General features: G+C 35.7%; 1 protein-coding gene across 1 annotated transcript in view; it reads left to right on the top strand.

Annotated features, from left to right (window-relative positions):
• Positions 1 to 9,868: 9,868 nt before the first annotated feature.
• Positions 9,869 to 27,877, top strand: part of LOC145693179 (dehydrogenase/reductase SDR family member 11-like) — a 28,583-nt gene continuing 10,574 nt past the window's right edge. Inside the window, exons 1-4 of the mRNA XM_081768949.1 lie at positions 9,869 to 10,045; positions 18,686 to 18,857; positions 23,068 to 23,197; positions 25,386 to 25,515. Coding sequence (XP_081625075.1) covers positions 9,914 to 10,045; positions 18,686 to 18,857; positions 23,068 to 23,197; positions 25,386 to 25,515 — 564 coding nt within the window. The 5' untranslated portion in view covers positions 9,869 to 9,913. The remainder of the gene's footprint in view (positions 10,046 to 18,685; positions 18,858 to 23,067; positions 23,198 to 25,385; positions 25,516 to 27,877) is intronic.

Here is a 27,877-nt window from a genome sequence, read left to right as displayed (position 1 = left end):
ATTGGTATAAAGATCATTAATTTTGAATTGGTATTTTAATAAATACACATCTTTAAAAATGGGTCCATCATTTATAATAACCCTGTACTTACGAGGCATAGTAAATTAGATACAGAAAGTTTTCACGTATACTTTAAAGATGACTTCAATACCATTATTTATTTTTTTACATTATACAAATATTTTGGGTTGTATTAATATATTCTAACTATATATAAAACTATATGAGCTGACATAAATTATTGAGCACTTCCTGTAGGGCTACAATGATTAAATTTGGAATGATTGTAGCTTTCCTGAACTAACCCACCGGAAAATTGCCAAAAGTGAATATTTTTAATTTTTAGGGGTCTAAAGAGGGGATGAAGAATTTCCCTGTTATTTAAATGGGCCTTTTTTTGGATCTATAATCTCATGTTTTAGGTACTTAGAATTGGAATAAAAACTTGAAGTTTTCTATGCTTGTACGTTTTTGTTAGCACTACATAACTAACTAACTAACTAACTCTATGGCCTATGGAACCCGGACGTTCAATGCCGCGTTCACAAAAGCTCTCCACTGACTTCTATCCTTAGCTGACTGCAATCCAGTTTCTACTTTGGATTCCAATCTCTGCGAGATCCATCTTAATATTGTCCTCCCATTTGCGCCTAGGTCTTCCTAATGGTCGTTTTCCGATTGGTCTGCCAGTCAACACTTTGAAAGCGTTTCTACTTTCTTCCATTCTAGCTACATGACCCGCCCACCTAAGCCTCCTAGACTTGACGACTCTAACAATGTTGGGTAAACCGTATCAATTATGTAGTTCCTCGTTATGAAGTTTCCGCCATTCCCCATTCCCGTTTCTCTTGGGTCCGAATATTCGTCTCAGGATCTTGTTCTCAAATACTTTCAGTCTATGTTCTTCCCTTAGAGTAAGTGACCATGTTTTGCAGCCATACAAAACAACAGGCATGATTATCGTTTTGTATATTTTAAGCTTCAAATTCCTCGACAGAATTCGCGACGACAAGAGATTTTGAACCGAATAGTAACACAAATTCCCTGCTTTTAGTCGACATTTAATTTCTTCGTGGATATGATTTTCCTCTGTTAATATTGATCCTAGATATATGAAACTATCCACTTTATCAAAAGTATTATTTAATATTTTAACGCATCTATAATTTGCTGTATTACGGTTCCGACGCACTTCCATGTATTTAGTTTTCTCTGCATTTACTTCTAAACCCATGTCCCTGCAAGCGTTTAATAAGATCTCTGCATTTCTCTCTATTGTTCTCCTATCATCCCCTATTAAATTTACATCATCAGCATATGCCATAACCTGGTGAATACCGTTCAACTCTAGGCCCTGGTTGCTACCTTTGATTTTTCTTATAGCGTATTCCAGAACAAAGTTAAATAATAATGGCGACAACGCATCTCCTTGTTTCAGGCCATTTTCGACGTGAAAGCTCGTGAACAAAAATTTTCCTACCCGGACTTTACTTTGGGATTCATTTAAACATATCTTAATTAATCTAATTAGCTTTCTCGGTATTCCAAGTTCTGTATTCTTTTATGTTCCAGATAAGGAGAATGAGTTTGTGTATCCCCTATTAAATTTACATCATCAGCATATGCCATAACCTGGTGAATACCGTTCAACTCTAGGCCCTGGTTGCTACCTTTGATTTTTCTTATAGCGTATTCCAGAACAAAGTTAAATAATAATGGCGACAACGCATCTCCTTGTTTCAGGCCATTTTCGACGTGAAAGCTCGTGAACAAAAATTTTCCTACCCGGACTTTACTTTGGGATTCATTTAAACATATCTTAATTAATCTAATTAGCTTTCTCGGTATTCCAAGTTCTGTAAGAACGTTGTATAATGTTTCTCTCCTAACCGAGTCGTACGCCTTTCTAAAATCAATAAATAGTTGATGTACCGGGGTATTGTATTCCCACTTTTTTTTTTGAATATTTGGCGAATGGTAAATATTTGGTCGATAGTTGATCGATTTCGTCTAAATCCGCACTGATAATCTCCAATAATTTCATCTGCGTATGGGGTCAGTCTTGCTAATAGAATATTTGAAAGGATTTTATAGGATGTTGACAGAAGAGAAATGCCTCGATAATTATTACAGTCAGTTTTGTCGCCTTTCTTGTGAATTGGAACAACGATTGATTCTTTCCACTCTTGTTGCAATTCTTTTATGTTCCAGATAAGGAGAATGAGTTTGTGTATCTTGTTCCACAATTTTTCGCCTCCAGCTAAAATTAACTCAGCTGGAATTGCATCTTCACCCGGAGATTTGTGTTTCTTTAATTTCTTTATAGCGGTTTCTACTTCTATTCGGTTGGGTTCTGGAATATACGGTTCTGCGGTGTGTATCTCCTTTTCTCCACGTACACTAGTTTTTGGTTGCGTGTTAAGCAAGTCGTCAAAGAAATATTTCCACCTATTTAAGATGCTATCCGTGTCAGTGAGAACTGTACCGTCAGATTTCTTTAATATATAAGCACGAGGTTGATAGCCTTTCTTAAATTCGTTGATTCCCTTATACATGTCCCGGATGTTTTTATTTTTACTATTATCTGCGAGTTCCTTAATTTTAGCTTTCAGAAAATCGCGTTTCTTTGTTGTAAAAGTTTTGGAAGTTTCCCGCCTGATATCTGCAAAATTTTGTGTAGTTATTTCATTCGGATTTTGTAGCCAGCGTAATTTTGCCTGTTTTCTCTTCTCTGCTAGTTTTATGCATTCCTGGTCGAACCATGGTTTGTTCCTACGTATTTCCACGTGTCCCAATTTTTCTTTTGCTGAAATTTTAATGCTATCTCTAATTTCAATCCAGGTATCCTCAACACTAGTGCACTCCGGATCTTCTAAAGCCGAGAATCTATTCGAAACTTCAATCTGGTATTTCTCTCTTACCTGGCTCTCTTCTAATTTCTTTAAATTAAATCTCTCCGTTTTCGGACAATGAATATTACCTTTATTCAACGATAACCTCTCTCGTATTATTGCTGCTACCAGGTAGTGGTCAGTGTCACAACCAGCCCCTCTAAACGACCGAACTTCAATTATGCTAGATTGCCTTCTTCTATCTACTAAAACATGATCAATTTGATTATGTGTTTTCCCATCTGGTGATGTCCAAGTGTATTTATGAATGTCGCGATGTGGGAATTTTGTACTCTTCACGACTAGGTTTTTGGATGTTGCAAAGTTCACGAGTCTAACACCGTTGTCATTACTTTCCTTACTTACATTACTTTCCTTACATTACTTATGCAGACTTTCGTTCCCTATAATCGGTTTGAAAATATCCTCTCGTCCTACCTTCGCGTTGAAATCCCCTAATAGAATTTTCATATGGTATCGCGGGAATTGGTCAAATATCCGTTCCACTTCTTCGTAAAAACTGTCTTTTATATCGTCATCTTTATCTTCAGTTGGGGCATGTACATTTAAAACAATAATATCACACCACCGTCCCTTAAGAGTAATAAAAGAAAGCCTGTCAGTAACAAATTCAACCCGTTTAATTGCTGGTAATATACGTTTATGAACGAAAAACCCTGTTCCTAACTGGTGATTTTTATTTCCTTCCCCGTAAAAGAACGTAAAATTTCCGGAATTTGCAGATCCATTCCCATCCCACCTAACTTCCTGAACTCCTACTACGTCCATCCTGTATTTCTCTAACTCACTCGTTACGGATTTTAACGCGCCTGCCCTATAAAGACTCCTAATATTCCATGTTCCAAATCTCATGTCCATTTTCTTTTGCTGAGGTCGTGCCAAGTTATCAGTCCTTGTCCGAGGCTTTTGTGAATATTTCTGAACAAGTGCTTTATTTTTTTATTTTTTTATTTTATTTATTTATTTTTTTTACAGGATGAGGTTGTTAGCTCTACCCAAACCCCCAAGCTGGAGGACCACTCCTAGTCGGCTGTCCGCGACTGCTTATTCAGTATATTCGCAGCTAACCTCTATATCTAGAGGCCTTCTCCTCGATCCGCAACCTGAGGACGCGCCATGCCGTGGTGACAGGAACCCACGTTACACGGCACTACATAAATAAATCAGTAAAAATAAAAAAAATCCAACTTTAAAGTGGTTTTATAGGAAACTGAAAATTTTTTCCCATGTTATTTATATGGAACACCTTTTACACCCCCCAATTATTGAGCATTTCCTGTAGGGCTACAATGATTAAATTTGGCATGATTGTAACTTTTCGGGACAAACCCACAGGAAAATTACCAAAAATAAACATTTTTAATTTTTAAGGGATCTAAAGGGGGGATGAAGAATTTCCCCATGTTATTTAAATGGGCCTTTTTTGGACTTATAATCTCATGTTTTAGGTACTTAAAATTGGAATAAAAACTTGAAATTTTGTATGCTTGTACATTTTCGTTAACGTTGCCAAAGTAAATCATTAGAAATAAAAATTTCCAGCCGCAGAGTGGTTTTATGGGGAACTGAAAAATCCTTCCCATGTTATTTATATGGGACGTCTTCTACACCCCAAAATGTTTAGGCACTTCCGGCAGTATTAGAATGATGAAATTTGGCATGATTGAAGCCTTCCAGGACTAACCGACAGAAAAATTACCAAAAGTGAATATTTTTAATTTTTTAGGGGTCTAAAGGGGGATAAAGAAATTCCCATGGCGTTTTCTTGGGATACAAAATCTTATCTTTTAGATAGTTGAAATGGGAAAAGAAATGATAGAATTGTGGGTTCAAGAGGTGCGAGGCCGTTGGCCGAGCAAAGACTGTGTACGGGTGAAGCCCCCGGATGGGGAGATTCAGGAAATACGAAGAGCAAGTTCACGAAATTCAATGTTGATGCAAAGGCTGATAGATAAGAAATGCCAGGCCGTAGGGCGAGCAGATTCGGGGGTCTGAGAGCGGAGCCCAGCCAAAGGCTAGTCATCATATAAAAGTATTATGTGTGAAAGAGTAATTAATAAACAATCTTATGATAAAATATAGAAAATAGTTTTAAAATAGTGTATATACACTTTACAATATAACATATTACTTAAAATCAAATATTTATGTACTTCGTTAGTATAGATAGACCTATATACTGTATGTATGAGTTTATGTGTGTGCTTGTCAGAATGTAGAGTTTATGGTTATTCATATGAATACTATTCAATATGCCTCGTAAATAATATTTTGTATCTTCAGTATGAGTAATTATGTAATTTACAGTTACATAATCTATTCATACTCTCTTAGTAAATTTACTGTGTATGCGTGTTTGCTTAATTTCCTTCCATGTTTTGCAGCATATTGCAATTGTAAAGCTAGAAATGCAATAAAGGTTAACAACATATTTAACATTACATATCTCTGCCTAAATCAGTATCACAAATGTTTCATTCATATCGTGTAATAAAAGTCAGAGCCATATGTTGACAACGTAATATTTCTAATATTTGAATTCTTAGAAACCTACATCTAGAAGTGCATAAAATGAATTATTTCCGTTATTCGTAAAGATACAGTTATGATTTAGGTGTCGTTTGAAAGCTCTTGAAATGCATAACTTTGTTTATTCCATAGTGTTTTTGTGTAAATATAGCCGTGTCATAGTTATTCGCCATTAAATGTTGCAATTGAATTATGACAATGACATTTCTCCACTTTCAGGCACTACATTTCAAAATGGCGGCAACGTTTAGAATAGTTTTGGTGTTAAAATGTAGGCCTGGGATATATTCTCGACAATAAAGCAAGAATTAAGTTTCTATCTTGAACGATAGTGTAATTATAATCGTTTAAAATTGCTATAATGAAATCCGTAGGCGGCCATATTGATGACGTCATATTTGGCATAAAGCTGTGCCGGATGAAAGTGCACAAAGCAGTTTTGACATACTGAACCACGTATCTGTTCAAAAAATATTGGGGGATTTTGCTCCCCGAATGGTACCGTTGAACAAATTTTTGGGAGTCTGGCTCATGGACTATATGTTAATAAAATGGAACATGAAAAACTGCAAAGTACTACCTAAATAATAAAAAGAAAAGCGTCAAATTCCACGCTTCTAAAGACAAAGAAACATTCATCCTCACCAAACACCCGAACTAGTTTCACATCCGGAGTTTAATTATACCCAGTGCGTTTTCTTATTACTCCGAGCATTATCGCACTTGCTTTCCACTTGATCCAACTAACTTTCCTTATTCGTCTTCACAGTAGTACTTCAAAAAGTTTATATGACCGTGAAGCCTCACTTTTCTATATGATCCATATTTTTGCTCCATTTATTACGACTTTCACTATTTGTTTAGATAGACGTTTATTATTTATTATATAAATAATACTTATTATTTACTTATTTGTGACATCATTCCCGTCGAACTCGTCTACCAGTACTCTCACCTCTGTCACAAATAAGTACTTGATTCACTTATAACTTGCTGCAGAGTATTCGAGCCTTCCATTTAATTCAAACTTCTAGCATTGATACAATCAGCTACAAGACTCGGTCAAAAGCTTCACCTAGATCAAAAACAATATATAATGCCTTGCCTCTCCTCAGCGAACATTTAACTAACTACATTTAATAACCCTATAAAGCATTTCTAGAACTTTTATCTCTCTTTAACAAATAAATAAAATAAAAACTTTTTTTCTTAAATCCAATCTTCTATTCAGTATTTGAAGCATGGCAGTTATTGCGCACGATATGCGGTCAATGATACTGTAGTCCTCTGATCTTTCCAACATGAGTTGAGGGGCTCGGGGAAACGTAATGGCAAGATTCAACATTCTCATGCAATTCAATGCAATAACACATACCAAACAAGCTTTTCTTGTCATCTGCAGGTACATTTCAGAAATTAAACTACCTACATACTGTTCTATGTTTCTATCTCAACCCACTCCACTTAATAACTCAATTTCACCGGATGTGCTGCTTAACATCATGTAGGCCCAAATCGCTCATTTCTTACTAGCAATATCAGTCTTCAAAAAGTCTGTTAGTCGATCTACCGTTCCATACATGTTGTAGTACAAAGTAGGAATTATTCTTCCTTGCCCTTCTCTTCCATATTCTTAATGAAATAAATTGATAAAGTGTATATTTCGGTGGTCATTTCGCATCTTTTCTCGGCTAGCGTTTTCTGAGTTCACTTCAAAGTATTGTAAATCCTACGGGCATATTAAGTGATCACTGTTGTAAAATGGTATGCTTTCTCTGTATACTTCCTCTCACAAATTTGGATCACGGCTCAATGTCTGGTACCATTAATAACATTGGGCTTTATGCAGAGTTGTTCTGACACGTTATTAGTGAAATACTAAAGAGATCGACTAGCTCTCTGCAGTAGTCAGGCATTTAGTATGACGCTAATCATATGTCAAAACGACTCTGCATAAGGTGGATTGAGTCGTGCACCAGTTTAGTGTGAATGGCTATCGAACATAGAAAGCACGTAAGGAAATCGACAGGCGAGAACACATCAGGAACATAACATATGCGAAATATGTTAGACATTAATGAACAATAGTAGAAGAAATCTTTCTATATTATGTTGACTTTATTACAACGTTACGTAGCTTAATACTGGATTTTTACATCTTACCAATGCATGAGCACACGTGTGGAATAAGTCATAAAGATAGAACTTGGCGCTATGTACAGAGCATAAACCATTAACATCACATCCTATTTCGTTCATACACAGCACCTAATTAAGCACATTGCCATTTCATAATCGCTGTAATAAACTCAAAGTATTTCTTTATATGCTAATAGTATTTCATTGCAGCATTTAATATATCAACACTTTTCATATTTCTTAAAATATCATTATCATAATAATACGAATAATGCCTAATGATAATTACATAGCGACCAAGAGAGCAGAAGTGAGCAATGTCATTATATGCCAATATTAGAAATTAAATTAGCTGCCCGTTTATAGTTCCGTGTTTGTGTCTTATATGTATGTATTTAGCTTCGATACTAGTATCGACTCTTGGAAAAGCATACGATTGCGAACAAAAATCTCCTTATTACAATACATCAACATTAAAATTAAAGAAACATCATCAGCAGTATTCCCAAGGATCTTAATCCTTTTGAAAGATGAGCGCCGGGCTAAGGCCTGGATTTTACCCAACAACATGCAAGTCTGACACGTCCGAGTTAAAATGAGTTTTTCTTTCTTCACAAAAAAACACTAATTAGCAATTTATCCACACGAATTTCTCTTACTACTGTCATGAAGTAACAGTACATAGGCTATACAGGGTGTTTCAAAACAACACCGACAACCTTTAGGAGGTGATTCCTGACACCAAGATAAGACGAAAAGTATAGACCAACCTGGGTGCACAAATGCTTCCTTTCGGAGTTATAGGCTGCCGAAAATATGAAAAAAATAAATTTAAAGGTCCATAGCTCCAATACTATGAGACCTACCGTAGTCGGGTCAAGACTTTATTTAGGAACTAATATGTGCCCTATCCAAATATTCAAGTTTCAGAATCCTGCGGTGCTTCCTTAATATTTTTTATAGAGGTAGCTGATGAGTGCTTCAAACTACATAGCCGTAGCCCAACTCCCTCTATAAAAATTGTTACGTCGAACTCACAAAACACTATAAACAAAACTCATCCGATCAAGACAAAACTTGACTTTGACATGCTATACAAACATAATTAAATATTATGGTGAATAGATTTGTAGTTCAGTTCATCGGGCTTATTAAAAGGTAATGATTAACAATTAACAATTATCATCGGTATTCTTCGTCATTATTGGCAGGTCACGTGCTGCAACTGAGAATCTTCCATGTTCGACGATCTTCCACTAACCTCTTCGTCTTCACGTACGTTTGATAACGTCCATCAATTGTACTTTCCTTCGCCCCTTCCTCTCTTTCCTGCTACCATACCCTCTAAAACGTTCTTCATGATACAGTTCCTTCTTAGCCAATGTCCCAACCAGTTTCTCTTCCTCTTCTTAATAATATCTAAAATCGTTATTTTCTCCCCTACCATTTCTAAGATCGTCTCATTCGTTTTCCGCTCGACACAGTTAATTCTCTCCATTCTTCACCACACCTACATTTCGAAAGTGGCCCCGCGTAGCGTAGTCGCTAACGCTTTCGCCTTCGGTGCGAGCTGTCCCGGGCTCGATTCCCGGTGGGGCCACTCGGTCAAAAATTGTACCACGATTTTTCAGGCCAGCCACCCTGAATGAGATTTTCCTGGGTTTTCCTCATTCACACCAGGCAAATTCCGGGGTGGTACCTACCTTATAGTTCCCTGGCCGCTTCCTTCCTTCCCCAATCTTTCTTCCTTCCCTTTCCCAGGATAGTGTGCTCTCCGAGGGACGTCATCCCTCAAAACGTGACGGGCTAAATGGCCATAGATGCTGAAAGTCCAGAAATCTAAATTCTAAACCCTACATTTCGAAAGCTTTCAGTCTTTTTTCATCATTATTGCTTAATGTCCATGTTTGCTAACAACGGAAAAAAGTCACTTTAGTATAGAAAAAAATTATAACAGTGAAATGAAGAACTTTTATCTTGCGACTATGCGTTTTTTTTTTAAGCAATAACTAGGACTCAAGACTCTAAACATTTTAGCCCACTCTCATAGCTTCGTTATGACTTGACTTTTAAGCATATCATTGTTTTAATATTTTGTAAAGTAGATATTTCTACTTCCTTTCTAACTATTTTTATTTTCTTATAAGTTTTGCTGTATGAGATAATGTAATTTACACTATTCATGATTACTAAGCATGTGGACACTTTATATCCAACAGCGACAACAGGAATTCATTCTTTAATGGGTTACGTAATACCTAAGATGAGGCATCTTTATCGTATAAAGAGGCAAAACAGCTCGTTGTGAAGTTTCATTGCACACAGTGTTGAGATGGAGCGTTGGAACGGCCGAGTGGCCTTAGTAACGGGCGTTAGCTCTGGCATAGGTGCAGAAATAGCAAAAGAACTAGTCAAACATGGACTCAAAGTTGTTGGATGTGCAAGAAGGGTAGAAAGAATCGAGGTAAATATCTTTACTTTCTTCTACTTTCGTATATTTATTTATTTATTTTGTTTTAACAGTCTGAGTTACTGAATCCACAATCTCGCTATACTGTTTCTGTATATTTAATGAAATAATCTCTACAAATGTTATAATAGTATATATATACGTATATATATATACCCTAGCAGCACACACAATAGACTCAAGAGTATAAACGGTAGCCTAGCACAGTGATTCCCAACCGGTGTGTCGCGCTATCCCAAAGGGAATTTCGCGAAATTTTTGAATTTAAAAATCATCAATGATTTAATATTTAGTGAAAATCAATTTTGAGGCAGACTGTTACAGTTAACGCCGTTAAGTGCAGCAAGAGCGCTTAGTAGCATATTATAGAGTAACTACTTTATAGAAACTCATAAGCTTACACCAGTGGCGTGTGTATAATGTTATCAAGGGGGTTCAAACATACAATTTCATATCCTTTCAGCATAAGCATATTTCGTAATATACAGTGGTGAACAACATCGTGTCCGTGAGTTTTCTCAGTAGGTACTCCCTATTCCGCCCACATTCTCATTCCACCAATTCTTTCATCATTCTCTTGTAAAATATTTCATTTTTCATTTTTTAATATAGTAAATTCTTGTTTTCCATATCTTGCTCAAGGAGAAGTAAAACTCGCACTTCCCCTTGCGTACGACACTGGTTTACACTTAGTGTTGCCACGAGACGAGACATTTCTCGTGTCCCGTCTCGTCTCGTCTCGTAAACGAGACGAGACGGAGCCCTTTTAGACGAGACACGAGACGGGACAGACTACTTGTCCCGTCTCGAAAACGAGACAAGACACGAGACGAGACGGGACGTCTCGTGAAATGTCTCGTCCCGTCTCGTGTCTCAAAAATGCAAACGCTGGCGGGAATGACCAAGATTGAAATTGCCAGTGGTCATATAGATTGCAAAAGGAAAATCCCCTTCGTGAGAAAACATGTTGGAAAGCCTTCATAGAAAATTGTCCTCTGTCTATTGAATGAATCAATCGTGATACATGAGCTTCCAGGAATATCATCCTTAATGTCTTGTCCCCAATTCCCCTTGCTGTAAACTGAGGAATTCTCTTTTTTTTTCATTTCTGGCTGGAATGATGACAAACAAAATCAAAGACAGGGAAGATTTTTACAAGGTCAAGAAACCGAACTACCACCCCATCTATTCAATTTGAAAACTGGATAAGGTCTACACTCATTACAGGCTGTAGTTGAAAGTTCTGGTTGAGATGGCGGATTCTCTGGTGGCGGTATTCTTTTTGCTATATGAACTGAAATTAACCGAAAACGGCAATTGAAGTATGTCATCTTGCAACTAAAATTTTGTCTTCTCTCTCTCTCTCTCTCTCTCTCTCTCTCACACACACACACACACACACACACACATACACATAAAAATACACTTTTACCATTTTACCAATCGCTCGCTTATTATACAGCAGTCATGTTGTAAAATTCACCTCTTCGTTTGGAAGGCGGGCGCAGGACAAAAAAAGCAGATATTATCGACGAACCCTTCAAATTGTTTGCTTTCAGCAAATTTATGATACTAACAATAACACTTTAAATGAAGATGTTTTGCAGGGGGACCTTCGTTTTGTTACGCGGAAATGTTTGATCTGACCAGTGTGCGAAATTGCCCTCTGCTTCCAAGGTTCGCCGACCCTACTGTTCCTTTCCTCTTTTAAGGTCGCGTCATAACTACCCTTCTTTGAAAACCGAAGATGCAGTAAAATTGTGACGTCACGGCGGGAGCAGAAACAGCTTTCGCCCAAGGTCCTTGTCATTCACCCTTGTTTGTTTCTTTGATTTTTGCAGGAAAGTGAGTGATTCTTGCTTTCCTGTATTAAGAAAACATTAATTACTGTAGTGCTCGTGTTAGCCTATAAGCATGTCGAATTCTACACTAAGTATTTGTGTAGAATTATAGTAGAAATACTACGGGTTCCAAAGTTATTTATCATGTATTTCCCTCGGTTCCTTTGCGGAAAGTTTGGCGAAAGAAATGCTGTCGGAAAGATATCTTTAAAGTTGAAAACGCCAGCGTCTATTCCGATCATGTTATTGCCGAAGCTTATGGACATAATTTAAAATGTGAGCTTCTAAATATTCTACTCAAGAGAAAGTTTAAACAAGACGTGCCTTCACTAAACTTACCTTTACTATACGGAACCGTGTTGATGTAAATAATGAAAGAATTAAATGTACGGAAGTTAGGTGTTTAAAGAAAAAACAAATCAGACATTGGGGTGCAACCAGATGAAATAACTATTGTGACTGAAATAAAAAAATAACTCTTTGTTTATGTTATTTTTCGTTTGTTTTGTGGAGAGTGAGGGGCATAAACCAAAGGAAGAGCTCTCCTTTTTGCGTAAAGAGAACGAAAAACTGAAGTCTAACAGTATGTACAAAGCCAAAATAATATGTTTACAAACGAAGTTAAAAGAATTGGAAAGCAAATATAATAAAGAATTAATTTCAAAGGCCAGTTCTAAAATATAATATTGTGATCGTTTCAATAAAGTGGTTAATAACCGGTGGTGGATATATTACAAAAAAGTTTTATACAGGGCCAAGTAAATATGCTAATGAATGGCAAGAAAAAACTAAGATGGATTGATTAAGATATCATTCGTGCATTAACACAACATGCCTCATTGATAAATTATACAATCATTTGCGGTTACAAGTTCGAATCCCCGTACCCAATGTGTCAACATTTCGACGTTGTATGATTGCGAATAGATCACGACAATATAAGAAACTTTAATCCAAAATGGCCACCCAAAAATCAACTTTTTTTAGACCACTAGCTAATCTGGGTGTACTGTCATGAGTTTGTTACACAAACGGGGCAACCACCATATAGTGGCACACACCCCGCGGTTATGGGAACAGATTTGTACCATGGAGGTGAAGACTGGCCCCAAGCATTCTTTGGTCCGATGTGTCGTTCAGCTCCCATTACTATGGCACTTTAAGTAGAGCTTACTGTGCAGTAACATATAAAATTTCAATCAAATACTTTCCATTACTCAATAAAATTATTTGGTTCCGAGCTTTTTTTTAAAAAAAAAAAAAATAATTGCAACAAATCTAAACATGCTAAAATGAAAAGTAGTTTTTGGATTGGTATGGAAACCTAAAGGCTGGAATATATGAAATCAAAGTGTACACACATATCTATCTCTCTATTTATCTATATATCTTTCCATCTCTCTGTCTCTCTCTCTCTTTCTCTCTCTCTCTCTCTCTCTCTCTCTCTCTCTCTCTATATATATATATATATATATATATATATATATATATATATATATATATATATATATATATATATATATATATATATGTATGTATGTATGTATGTATGTATACAGACACTATAAAGCAAGTGGGCTGATAATATACGATAGTGTCGTGGACGGTGACACCTTTACATCGAACTTTGCTTGTCGTGTAAACAATATTTGACATTAGTGTCTTCATCTTCAACGTACCTATGAGCAATTTACTGTATATTCGTGTATTGAAACTGGTGAAACAAATTTCAATGTTTCAGAATGTTTAAAAAAAAAAAAGCCAGGGTCGAGAAGCCTCAGACAACTAACAGCAGAGGTATATTATCTTGTAAATTATTTGTCCTTGCCTTGTGAGCTTATTTGAATTTTATTTTAAGACCTTTAGGCAACTTTGGCCCACCCCGAATGGATGATGATGGGAAAATTAGTGGAATGAAGAAAGTGGTAGGATACTAGACAACTTCGAGAAAACACACACATTCGAAAAATGAAATGAAATATTTGAGTTTTAGGTCCCACGGTAATGCCGGTTAGGCTAAAGGAGACGGTGATGATGAGTAATGAATGAAATAGTGGAATGAAGAAAGTGGGATGAAACGGGAGAACCCCGAGAAAACCCACGCACACGGTGTTTGTCCACCACAAAGTTCACTTGGCAGGGGCTGGGATCGAACCCGAGACCCCAAGCGCCAGAGGTGAACGCTCTACCACTGAACTACCGCGGCCCCCACACACATTGATGTTTGTCCACCACAAAGCTCACATGGCACTAACCGAGATCGAACCGACTACCACATACACCAGAGGTGAAGGCTTCACGGTGTAGTTACCGTGACATTTCTTGTCTTTGTGTTCTGGTTAATACTTGTAACTTAGTTGTATCTTGATTAGCATGGTGCAGCCTGCTACATTTAACTTTCGTTCCCATGGTATGCTGCTATATTTTTTACGAGACAAGACGAGACAAAACGAGACAAACGAGACGAGACGATACGAGACGGGACAGAACCTTTCGAGACGAGACACGAGACGGGACGAGCGCATTTTTTCGAGACGAGTCACAAGACGAGACATGCTTTGCACGAGACAAGACGAGACAGCCTGAAGTCTCGTCTCGTCTCGTCTCGTGGCAACACTATTTACACTATTATAAGTTATGAAAAATAATACAAGTATGGCGCGATGTTGTCGGCCTTGAGTAAAATGTGTCAGTTAAAAAAAAAGGTTGGGAACCACTCGTCTAGCCACTTGCTAACGTTGACCCGACAATCTGATTAGCTACTTTGTCGACGATTTGCCAAACGTAAGCTCCTACGGAAGAAGTAAAATTGCAGTTGGGAGTACGAGACCGAAATTGTTGGACAAATGATGGCGAATTGTTGGTTGACTAACATACAATATTGGGTTAACGTATTTTTCAACTTTAATCTTAAAAGCATACGGACTATTAATCCACGTATTCTATTTGTGTTGACTAAAAATAAGGTTTTTCGTCTCTTTTCGTCTCAATTCTAAAAAAAGGCTTTTCTAGTCTCGTCTCGTTTAGTAAATTTATATACAAAATTTATTTGGTGCTTGGGGTCCCGAGTTCGATCCCAGCCCCCGCCAAGTGAACTTTGTGGTGGACTAACACCGTGTGCGTCGGTTTCCTCGGGGTTCTCCCGTTTCATCCCACGTTCTTCATTCCACCATTTCATTCATTACTCATCATCATCGTCTCCTTTAGCCTAACCGGCATAACCGTGGGATGTAAAACTCAAAGATTTCATTTCATTTTTTCCCAGACCTTTTTCAGATCCAACAAAGGATGTGACATAACAGTATTTAAACCATATTTATTATTAGACTATTTTTAGCAACGACTTAAATATCTTTAAAGGTTGATAAATGTTGTTTATTCCAATTGTATAATAATTTTATCTAATCATGTACCGTTAAAATAGTGTTTGAGATCTTGCTTACGAAACTCGCGACCTTTCTCATCTTGTGGTCAGTATTAGCTATCATTTCGCCCCTATCACATGTTTGATTCTTTCTCAGGGTATAGATGTTGTGCATTGTCCCTTAATTAATTATTATTATTAATTCATTCTCACCATTGTATGTAGCCCAGGGGCGCACCCACAGGAGGGGGTCCACCAGGTCCAGACCCTCCCCCATATTTGCTAATTCAACATACATTTACATACTTTCTCAATGAGACTACACTTGTTTATACACATACCACATTAACTTGATCCCTAGTTTTCCTTTGCAAGCGCTGCCTGCTATCGGCTGAAGGAACTCCACGCGCTTTCTCTCGCTTAGCAACAGCTGAACCCTTATTGGCTCAATACGGGGGTATGTGAGGGTGTGAGCTTTAGTTCGCATTTTTGCCACGGTTCAAAACATTTTGGCAGCAGAATAACAGGGAAATGATTGGTGTAGCATGAAAATTTGATCTTACACTTCATCTGTTTTCTTTTTTTTTTTTTTTTTTAAACAATCTAGTTCTAACATTTTTTTCTGAAAATGTGGGTGGAATTATTTTACAATTACTTATCGTCTTTTCGGGCGCAGTATAATACCCGTTCAATACTACATACGTAGTAGCTTGTAGTATTGGACGCCTCCCAATAAAAATTTCTGCTATAGGTGGGAATTATGTTACGTAAAAGTATATAAAAAAAAAGCCTCTCTAATTTTTCAAACCACAGACTTCAAAAAGGGAGTACTTCGAGCGTAACTTTTAGTGTTATTTATTACGTAGTATGTTCTTTATAGCCTTACGCTTCTTTCGTATATCTGCAGTTCACGAATCTTCCAGCAATAATCAAATATAACAGTAAAAGCAGGCATAACAATAGCCCGTTCAGAATGATTTGAGTTTGAGACACTGAAATAACTGTGTAGTTTATAAGCTTACGCAAATTGCATTGGTATAAAGAGTCTGTACCTGGTATCTTCTACACTTTTGAGTATGTAATGGCTTCTTATAATATTTTAACTTTAGTTTCAAATTCTGTCAGTGATCAAGACATTGTGGTTAAACTATAGACTACTACTTAAAAGAATAGTTTTATGGTAAAAGTAGTGTTGCCCATGAGACTCGTGAAATTTCTCGTTATGCCTCGAAAACGAGATGAGAAATTTCATGAGTCTCGCGGGCAACAATAGTTCACTCAAATACTGTTTTAAGTGTTATGTGGTTGATAAAATGAAAACTATAAATTGATAAAATAGTGTAGTACAAACATAATGAACAGCATTAAAACTACACAAATCAATACACAGAATATTTCAATAATATATGTTCTAGGGTGAATATTTTTCTAAGCGCTAGTTCCAGTGAAATTGAGTTATTACGTGGAATGAGTTATGATCGAACCACAGAAAAATATGTGGGTAGTTTTAGTTTAGGGAATGTACCTGCAGATGGCAAGGGAAAGTTGTATGATACGTGTCATTCCATTGAATTGCATTATAACTAATGAATTAAGAGAAATCTTGTTCAACGGTTCTCCTGTAGAATTTTCACGTAATGCCTTTGTATATAGAGGTCTGGAGTATGTCCAGTTTTCCCCTAGAAATGAATGAGTTTTAACCGTAACCAAGAAAATATCCGTGTATAGATGGTAGGAAATAGAGAACGTTTTAGGCATTGCAGATCCTAAGTTCTTCCAAAATGAATCTCTTTTAAGTTGAAAAAAGCAGTTAGTGATCTACTTCTATGGTCGGCTAGGAGCTAAGAGAACTCAGGTTGTACCCAGGGTTTTGAATTTGTCCTGAGTGAAGGAATATTTTTGAATGCAGCATCAATTGGATTTGATTCCCATATAGGCCGTTTGCATGAGCAGTGCAGGCCTATTGGTTACTTAGAGTTTTCAGACTGCAACTTCCATGTAGAAGAGTTTGAGTATGTTATGATCTTACCCATGATTCCTTCGCCTTGAGTGCAAGGTGGTTCGATAAACTCAGCCAGGAGAGAAGGCTGTTGCATCTATCCTAGTAACCAAATCTATCTTTAATTTTAGTTAGTCCCTTGACGAAAATCTCTTAGCTCAGAGGTTTCGAACACTGTGAGGTCAGATTGTTCCAGAGATCAATTGAATAGTATTTATAAGTAAGGAATATGGAATCAAAGTAGAGAGAGTACTGGCTTTTCGTATATCCACAGGACCCAAGAAGTTAGAGCGAAAAATCATTAACAGGAAGTATAGGACAATTAACATAAATTGGCTCTTTGCCCTCTCTTTATCAATAATTGGTGAAGGTGAGCAACTTATTATTTGGGCGAGAACTAACTTAGGTTCTCCATTGATACTAGTTCTTCAAATCCTAAAAACCGAATTTAGTGAATTTTAAGTTGTAAATAAAACATTACCCTCAGCTTGAAAGACGTAACATTTTCGTTTACTTTAAAGATATTTGAATCGTTCAGAAGCCTCCAACGAAGCCAGAAGATGTATTATGCTGTCATACCTTTTCTCCCAATACAGGAAGCGATCGTAGCAGAGCAGGGCCCGTTTACTTTAAAGAAAGAATTCATATACCAGTTTTCATGCTTCCAACTTTAGTAGTCCACTACATTCCTTGAGGACTGGAATTTCTGGAGGAGGATTTTTTTAGTGGATCCACACGTTATATGAATAAAGCACACCGAAATTTGGTGTCTGAAAGTTTAGTGCTTTAGGGGCAGACAAGGCGCCACTCAGGACTTCATGTTGCAAAAAGTGTCAGTTTTTTAATCAATACTATTCTCTTTTTGATATTTCAAATAACAATCATTGAATATAAAATAGTAGTAAAAATACCTTTGAGGTCGCAAGTCACATATAATGGTTTCCCAGGCCTAATGTGACTGGCGAGCCATGGATTGGTAGACTGTTATATTTTAGTTAGTACTCTTACTTTAATATTGATATGCAGCAGTCATTTAAGTTTTTCCATTTAAGGCGTATTTCACAGGTGAAGTAGATTAAATTCAACAGTTGCTTTCTTGACCCTTAATCCACGCGAGAAATTCAATGAGAACAGTTGTTCTCATGTGGAGGAGCTTCCGAGTTTTAACTTCCTCTCTTCAACAACATATTATGAAAAACTGTATTAAAATTACCCACTAAGTACCTGAAAAGATATGAATATGGGACACTTGAAATTCCACCTCCTTGATGAAACTGAATACTTCTGAATGAAAGTAGCGAAATGGTTTTAAAGTTTTTTTTTTTTTTTTTTTAATAATTATACTGTGTACTTAATTTTACTAAAGCTTAAGTCATGCATATTATAGTTACAGCAAATTATAATAGAACTGGCTTTATACATATTTTTAGGCCCTCGCACAAGAATTAATAGGACAACCAGGGCAATTGCTCCCACTAAAGTGCGATGTGTCAAAGGAGGAAGATATTCTTTCCGCGTTCCAATGGGCGAAGCAGAGGTTCGGAGGAGTTGACATTTGTATAAATAATGCAGGAGTTCTCGACGTAACTGACTCACTCACAGGTGAGTTGAAGGAAAAGGAAATAGACAAACTAAACCAGAACATAAATCAGGGGCACACCACGAGGGGGTCTACCAGGTCCAGATCTCCACCAAAACTTCCTAACTCAACATACATTTGTACACTTTCTCAATAAAACTACTTGTTTAACAGGGAAATTATTGTTGTAGCATGAAAATTTGAGCTTACAGTTCATCTGCACTCTTTCTCTTAAAAAGCAATCTAGGTCTAAGGTAACTACAGGTATATACGCCAGTGCAGCTAAATATGCCAAGTGTTCAGTGCTGGGACGTTTCTGGTGAAATCAGCTAGAATGTGCCTTTAATATGTACCACGGGCTTGGACAAGTCCGGTTTGAAGAATACTTCGGAAGACCGCGCTGAGGTCGCCACGCCGTGCAATGTTGTTTGCTTCGGGAAGGTTTCGTGGAAGGACAATATTATTTCAACAGACATAAGAATCCGTTAGAACATTGCCGATTGTTTACAGCAATGTACGCCTTGTTTAGTGTCAATCTAGGGACATTTAGTTTTGTAAGTGTAACCAAAGTATTTGTGATTCCACGGCTACTAAATCAATGCCAAACATGGTGCAGCAAAATACACCAGGACTTGTGTAGGACTGACTGCAGAAGACCAAGATCTTTTCATTTGTCCACATGTTCCATGTAATATCATTGTAGTTTTTTTTCTTACGTCACAGTACAGTGACACTGTTTGTTTATCTTCATATGGACTAAAACCTTTCATTTTGTAACTTCATTTCAACTTTTGAGATTATCGATTTTACATTTTATCTTTTTATCTTCATCTTGCACTTTGGTGATTCTATTTCTTCCTTCAGTCATGTTGTGTAGTATACCTAATATTTGAGTTAGTATAATACAGATGATGTAAGCACTTGCAAGATTTATTACAGGTTTCTAGTAGTATCCTAGACTTGGATTAATTACCTGCACGTGTTGGTAAATGCGCCACTTGGTAACACTTTTTTCTTTTACCTTGGGTACAAAACAAATGTAAGTGCCATCATTGCCACATTTTTTCTAACGAGAGAAATGTTACTCTTCAACGCACATGTGTTGTTCTTTTGTACTTCATAAAAATTAAGACCTTAAAAAATCCAACACCCTTAACATGGCGTATTTACCTTTACCTACCTTATCATTTTCTTCTGAAAATATAGGCGAAAGTGTTCACAATTACTTATAGTCTTTTTGTGTGCAAGTGCCTCATGGTATTGGGCCCCTCCCAACAAAAATTTTTGGGTACGCGCCTGGCATATATATATATATATATATACAGGCGCCGGATCCAAGGGGGCTATAGGGTCCTGGATATACCGTGCACCCCTCCTTCGTTGTAAATATACACTACCTAAAGTGAGAAGCTGGCAGTGAGTTTTTCAAAAATCAATAGTTTCAGTCGATTTTCTGAAGGTTTGAAGGAAAATGATTCATCCAGAGCAGACATTTAGCATTTCCAGGGCAATTTCTCATTCACACCACAGATGCCTAAAGGCATCTAAAAAACTCAATTTAATTCAAAGGTACCTGGCAGTTATTTGATGCACCCCCTCAGAAAATCAAGGATCCGGTCTTGTATACATACATACATATATATATATATATATATATATATATATATATATATATATATATATATATATATATATATATATATATATATATATATATATGTGTGTGTGTGTGTGTGTGTGTGTGTGCGTGTGTGTGTGTGTATAAATATATGAGTTCAGTATGTCTTTAAAGTTATTGTTTTAGAAAGCTCGGATGAAATTTTAGAAGACACTTCGCTATTATTATTATTAAATATTCTGCCTTTCGGCAGGTCCTGGGACTAATGAGGATTTTTTTTTTTTAATTTTAGATTTGGTCCTGGAAATGTTTCTTCCACTTTTGCCGATCTTCAGCTTCCTCTTTTAACTCGCAATATTTTCTCCTATCTGTCAAATCATCAATCAGTTGTGTTCTTCTTCTTAATATTCCTCGCTTACCTTCAATCTTTTCCTCTATGGCGGTATGAAGAAGACAATTTCTTTGCAAGATGTGTCCAATCCAATTGGCCTTTCTACGAAGGATGGTGGCTAGAAGTGTCATCTTCTCTCCTATCTGTTTTAAAACATCTTCGTTTGTTGCTCTCTCTCAGTCCATTTTATCTTCTTTATGTTCCTCCAAAACCACATTTCCCCTGAAAATCAAGAAAGAAACAATAAGAATACTATGAAGCAAGGACCAGAGCACAACTTCAACCAACACAGTACAACTTCAACAGAGCCGGATTAACCCATCTGGAGCTCCGGAGCTAGAAAAATATATGGGGCTTCTGCTGACTTCACCTAATACATTTCTGTGAAAATACAATAGGAAAGTTAAGGGAATACGCGCAGTTCTACATCAACCATGCCAGATGCATATTATAATGGAATTTTATTATAATGGAATCTAGATGATATTATAATGGAATTTTCTAAATGCATTAAAAACATACAAAGTTACCCTATTATATAGATGTAGTAAAAATACGAGTACCTCCAAAATTTATTTTCTTAGTTTTCGTCCTAGTGAAGTTTTCTGTCACATCCTAGAAGTCAACGAAGAAATTTGTTATATATTTTTGGTCATATTTTATTTTACGATGATGATTATTATGTCTTGTATGGTTCTTTTTAGAAAGCCAGTTGAGATTTTGATCAGGGTGGAGGTCCTCGTCCACCTGGAGGCCTGGGGCCAAAACCCCCCAAGCCCCACTTAATCCGGCCCTGAACTTCAAGTATAATACGACTCCAAGTTTTCTAGATAATCTTCGTGGGAATAAAAATATTCAGCATAAATTACTGCAGACATTTTGAAAGTGTTCGGTCTATATAATGGAAAACTTATCAACTGACAGCTGTTGTTAAGATCTTAATCCCGTCTTTATTATACTGGTGGTTATTATTGCTTATTTAGTACCCTCGTGGTACATTCAAATTGAACTGAATACCCCATGGAAGTATAGTGAAAATAATTTCATTCTTACCAAATTTTGCGTGTCAGTCAAATCGAACCATAATGACAAATTACTATTAACTATCTCCTATATATATGACACATTCAGTGCAAAAGGTAATCAAGTCGTGTTTTGGTCTTTCCAGACATAACTCACCTTTAGGATGTTCATCTCAAACTTCTTTTAGAGTTTAAAAGATTCATATCTAGATATTGTTAATAACTCTTTTAACGTAAAAAGCAATGTTAACTTTTCTATGTACTTAAGATTACCGTGCAAACTCTCTCTCTCTTCCTCACAACTTTGGTTATTGGACTTAATTCCATTGTGCTCTAAATACCTGATACGTTGAACCTTGACGAGTCACGGAACAGCACAATAAGATCACGGGAGCGTAATATAGATGATACAGTCATATGTGGTACGAAATAAATAGTTTTCTTAAGTGTAAATTGCTAGACTTTGATTATAATCAGTGGCGGCTTTAACGGGTAGGCCGGGTAGACACTGGTCTATCCAAAAATTTTGAAAAATATATAAACGTTGAAAGATACAATAAAGAGTAAATATATTTTCCATTATTTATATTAATGGTACATAATTATTTAACAAATAGCATCAACTACTACTGTAAACGTAATTTCCAACTGCCATTAATCAATCAAATGTGTACTGTATATGTATCCATAAGCGAGGGAGCGGGCCTATCCAAAACTAAAATCCTAAAGCCACCCCTGATTATAATACGAGTGTGGTTTTACGAAACTACTACATTTATTACAGAAATATTGTGCTACCGGGCCAATATAATTTACTACCTCCTGATCATACGACAAATGAAGGTATACGGTCGGCCAAATACAGAACTCTGAACGTTGTGACTGATCAGCAGGCTGCGTGTGTGTACAGATCCAAATACTATTACTTCTATTTTCCTTGACTATAGTTCATTGGTTCTTAATACAAGTAATTTCTAAATTGCCTCACCGTGCTGAGTTAATATCAAAACTCTTGTGTGCTGAGTTAATATCTTTCACAGTAGTCAAATCAAAGACTTGAACAGACTCGAGTTTGTCTTAAACGTTTTGCTTTGCTTTGTGTAGTGATCTATATATTTCTAAAGTTTCTAGAGTATATTTCTGTAAGAAATATAGATGTATGCATACTTCTTAATAAGCCTTTGATTATTTCTTAATTTTAGATGGAAAGACTGAATCGTGGCGTAACACTTTGGATGTGAATGTCTTGGCTCCCAGCATCTGCGCCAGAGAAGCCATAAAATCAATGAAAGACAAAAATGTGGATGATGGGCATATTATTAATATTAGCAGGTAAGATTTTCATTTTATTCTAGATTATTAATAATAGAATCTTGTATAAGAGCAAATAATAATAATAATAATAAATAAAAATTAAAAACTGTATCACTGAATATATTAGTCCGACGACTGCACTCTAAAAGAAAATTAAGGCAAAGTTACAAATTTTTATAAAGGTAAGTGTCAATTCAAATATGACAAAAATAAAAAAAACAATTAGAAATTATCATAGAAGTGCAACACAATAAGACAAAATGCTGAAATGCGTATTGTTAAAACGAAGACAGAAACAGAAACAAATTCTACTAAAAAAAAAAAAAAAAAAAAAACGTGATAATGTGTATAACGGATCAAACTAGATTAGATTAAAAATAAGGTTTCCTCGTCTCTTCTGGATTCTTGAAGAATTATTTCTTATCTTGTCTCGTTTCCTAAATTGAATTGTACAAATTTTATTTCTGATTTTTTTTTTTTTTTCAATTTCATCCAGAAGCTATCAGAATACTTCCGCATCATGAGAGATGTGATATAACAAACATTTAAACTATATTTATTATTAGAGTGCATTGTCTAATGACTTGGGTATCTTTAATATGTTAATAAATGCTCTTCATTGTATTCGTACAAGTATTTTATCACTTTATAATTTTTATATAATAATTCACATAAAATTGAAACACCGTTTCAGATCTAACACTTGGATGAAGTAGTGTTGCCCACGAGACTCAGGAAATGTCTCGTCTCGTATCGTCTCGAATTTGAAAATGTATTACTTGTCTTGTTTTCGAGACGAGACGAGAAATTTCTTATCTCGTGAGCAGCATTAATAGAAAGTATTAGGATGATTAATTCCTAGTTTCTAATCTCAAAGTGAAACTGCAAAATGTTAGAGCAGCCTTTCCCAACCTTTTCCAACTTGCGATACACTACAGGTGTAACTTGAATTCTCTCTTATAGAATTATTATTATTATTATTATTATTATTATTATTATTATTATTATTATTATTATTATTATTATTATTATTATTATTATTATTATTATTATTTGTAAATATAAAATATCGTGGTAATTTTTTCTGTGATTACAGACATCCTTCTCACAGAGAAGAAAGCTCGATCACTGTTTTTCGGCCGTGGTAAATCATTATGCTTATTTTCCATTTTAATTTTAAAATAGAAAACAATTGCAATGAGATATAGGACTCAAGTTTTTTTATTTTTTTTTTAAATTGTATCCAACCTTTCACTAAGAAGGAAGATAACTAAATAACGAACAAACAAACAAATTTCATTTACTTTTAAAACAAATGTAGGTAATTTGATGTAGGTAAAAGTTACGAAAGCTTTATTAATACATATAACGGTAAAAATATAATCTGATAAATTTTGAAAATTATTATAGTATTTTTAAATAGAAATGTTACATGAATATCTGGAAATTGGCTGAATTTTGGCGTTAAAGACCAATATCTCATATGATTATACTATAAATGTCGAGTCAAAAATAATTTTTAAATAAGTATTACTTATTTTAACACTAGTATCCTGTTGATCTAACATTCGTAAGAAAGTCCCTCCTAATCTTCAAAATAGGTTTTATTGTGCCACAAGTTTAGCTATAAATTTTATCCATTCTGACTACTATCCTAAAACTCCATTATAACTACCCCATAGAGGAGCAAACTATAAAGTTGCTGCAAAGCGCAAATATGTAGCGTTTCCGGAGCTGGTTGTATATATATATATATATATATATATATATATATATATATATATATATATATATATATATATATATATATATATATATATATATATATATATATATATATATATATATAAACATCTCCAAATTATTTAGGCTATTCAGTTTTAATTTTACCAGGTGTTGCGCCCTCAAGATAAAGTATCTCCTGAGTCCCATTTCCCACGTAACCTTTTCAAAATATTTACAACATCAAGGAATAATGTTATAATTTCTCCTTATGATTTTCTAAACAGTGCAAAGTACAACTTATAATAAACTAGTTAGTAGTTATGAGGTAGTCTTCAGTCTTGCTCAGTATATGACGTCATAATTCGTTTGAAGTGGGTGATGTCGGACAACGAGGAACATATCGACAACAACTAGTAAATTATTTTACAGAGATAAGTTAGTATGATTAATTTAAAATTATTTTTTTGCATTATAATTACAGTATAGCAGGCTTTTATGTGTTCCCGTTACATGCAGTCCATTTTTATTCCGGGAGTAAGCACGCTCTTCGAGCCCTGACTGAAGGACTGCGTCAAGAACTAGCTGCGATGAAAAGCAACATTAGAATAACGGTGAGTTAATGAACAGAAACTGCAGGTGAGTTATTTCCAATTCAACGTAAATCGTTGCATACGTAATTATAACTCTTTAGTTTTGTATGACGTGTAGAATAGAAAACGAATGAAAAGTAAGACCGGTCTTCTTTTCAATTAATTTTCCAATTCAGTGGCGGGTCTAGGAGGTAAAAACTGGAGGGCACCCAGAACCCAGACTCCGATAGGTATCGTATATCATGAGTTTACTAGAAACTTTCAAAAAATTACAACGAGATACTTTGTATCGTTTAATAATTACCTGTACCTTGGGCAGAAAGTGCTCATACTCAAGCACTATACTTGATATAATGTTAATTTAAAAATAACAAAAGAAGAATGTTTTTAATATATGTAAAGAAATATACATTATTGTATAATTCGTTGCTATGTAGTTGTTTATAGATACCTAATCAACATGTATGTTCGCAAGACAGTTTGAGTGAAAATACGTTAAAAGAGTATCAACTAATAAACCATTTAATACCGATCATCGACTTGTAATTTCGATAGAAAAGGTGAGAATAATAGTGTATATAATTATTGAAGATATTTTTATGTGTAAACAATTACTACCACTCAAGATTTACTTATATCATTAGCCGAACCAGGTTGACGACTACCTTTGGTGAGTCGTTGTAAAATTTTTGGTTTACCTCACCCGGGAACTTTGTAAATTCATATCCTGAAGTACAAAGTAAGGGGGAATTTACTTCTGTAATAAGGTTCATGACTACGAACTTTACTATACTTCGAAGTGGTAAAATAATCACAAGAAAAATGATGATCGGTGAGGCAATGGAGAAAGAAACTGGTGACAGTGGTAACGAAGAACAAAATACAGCTCCTGTTGTACCCGAAATGTTATCGTTAGAAGACAAAATCTTAATGGCTTTACAGAGACAAGAACAACGATTGGAACAAAGTTTAGCCCAGATGTCGGAAAATTTAAAGCAGACTTCCAGTAAACAGTATGAGGAATTAAAACAGACGATGGAGCGGAAATCCGAAGATTCCAGTAAACAGTACGAGGAATTAAGTAAACGATTGGAGCAGACATCCGAAGAAACGAAACACTCTATTATCCAGGCGGTGAGTGACATTACATCACAGTTCGATGAAAAGCTAAGAAGAGTATCTGAAGATTGCCAGGATAATTACAACCATACAATTCAAGAAGTCAACTGTGTAAAAAAGGATTTGGAAGTAATAGAATCTTCTATACGGCAACAAAAGATTCAGGTCACGGATAATTCTACCAAAATACGTGCGAATACTCAGTTGATATCTGCATTACAAGAGGAAATCAGGATGCTACAGATTAAGGACAACGCATACCACAACGACATGGTTAATGATCATTTGGAGTTCCCTTGTTCACAGGAGATGACCTCGCGTTCACCCGTAGCAGATCAACGTGGACCTCACATTATCTCATCTTCAAGTAACCCATCCGATGAGGACATTATTTTGGAAGAAATTCATCCAAGGAATACAGATGGGCGTAAAAGAAATGGTAGAACTACACATCATGCAGTAGGTAGGAATTGTCACTCAACACGAACACGGAAAGGTGAAAGAAAGGTAAAGTTAAGTGTAAAGATGAGTGAAATACGTGCTATGAGTAAGTTCAGTGGTAAATGTAACGAAAATGCTACCTCTTTCCTAGAAAAATTTCAGGATGAGTGCAATATAATGTGTATAGATAAATCGCAATATATGAAACTAATCCCTCATTTATTACTCCCACCATGTTCTTTATGGTTTAAAGCAGTACGAGATCACGTCAATACATATGATGAATTTAAAGCTGCGCTGATTGCAAATTACGAAAATGACTTTTTGCTTGCAAACAGAGATGCCACGATTAGAAATCAACCTTTCAATCCTCGTTTGCACAAATCTGTTGTTGATTTTGTTGTAAATACATATAACGAATTAAAAGTCGTAAATCCGTTGCAATCGGAATCTAGAGTAATTGCATCAATTCGAAATTTGCTACCGTTTAAACTACAACAGATCCTGTTTTCTACCCAGTGTATGAGTTTTAATCATTTATTAATGCTTGTACAATGTTATGAAACTCAATACCACGCTCAGAATCATCAAGCGGGAATAGGTAAAAGTAAAAATAATTCAGATCACTTTGTACCTGTTCGTAATCTAAATATCCGTAATGCGAACGATACGGAACACAATCTAAATCGAGTGAATTTAAGCAATCCGAACGAGCAAAATAGGCAAAGATATGTTGGGAATCCACCTAACCTAATCAACCGTGGCAATCCTTATGTTAGATCATATAACCAAAATAGATTCAAAAATAGACGTAATACATGGC

This window comes from Thermobia domestica, chromosome 8 (genome assembly GCF_964235325.1).
Source record: "Thermobia domestica chromosome 8, izTheDome1.hap1.1, whole genome shotgun sequence".
NCBI classification, from domain to species: Eukaryota; Metazoa; Arthropoda; class Insecta; order Zygentoma; family Lepismatidae; genus Thermobia; species Thermobia domestica.
This window is presented reverse-complemented; position numbering and strand designations above follow the sequence as displayed.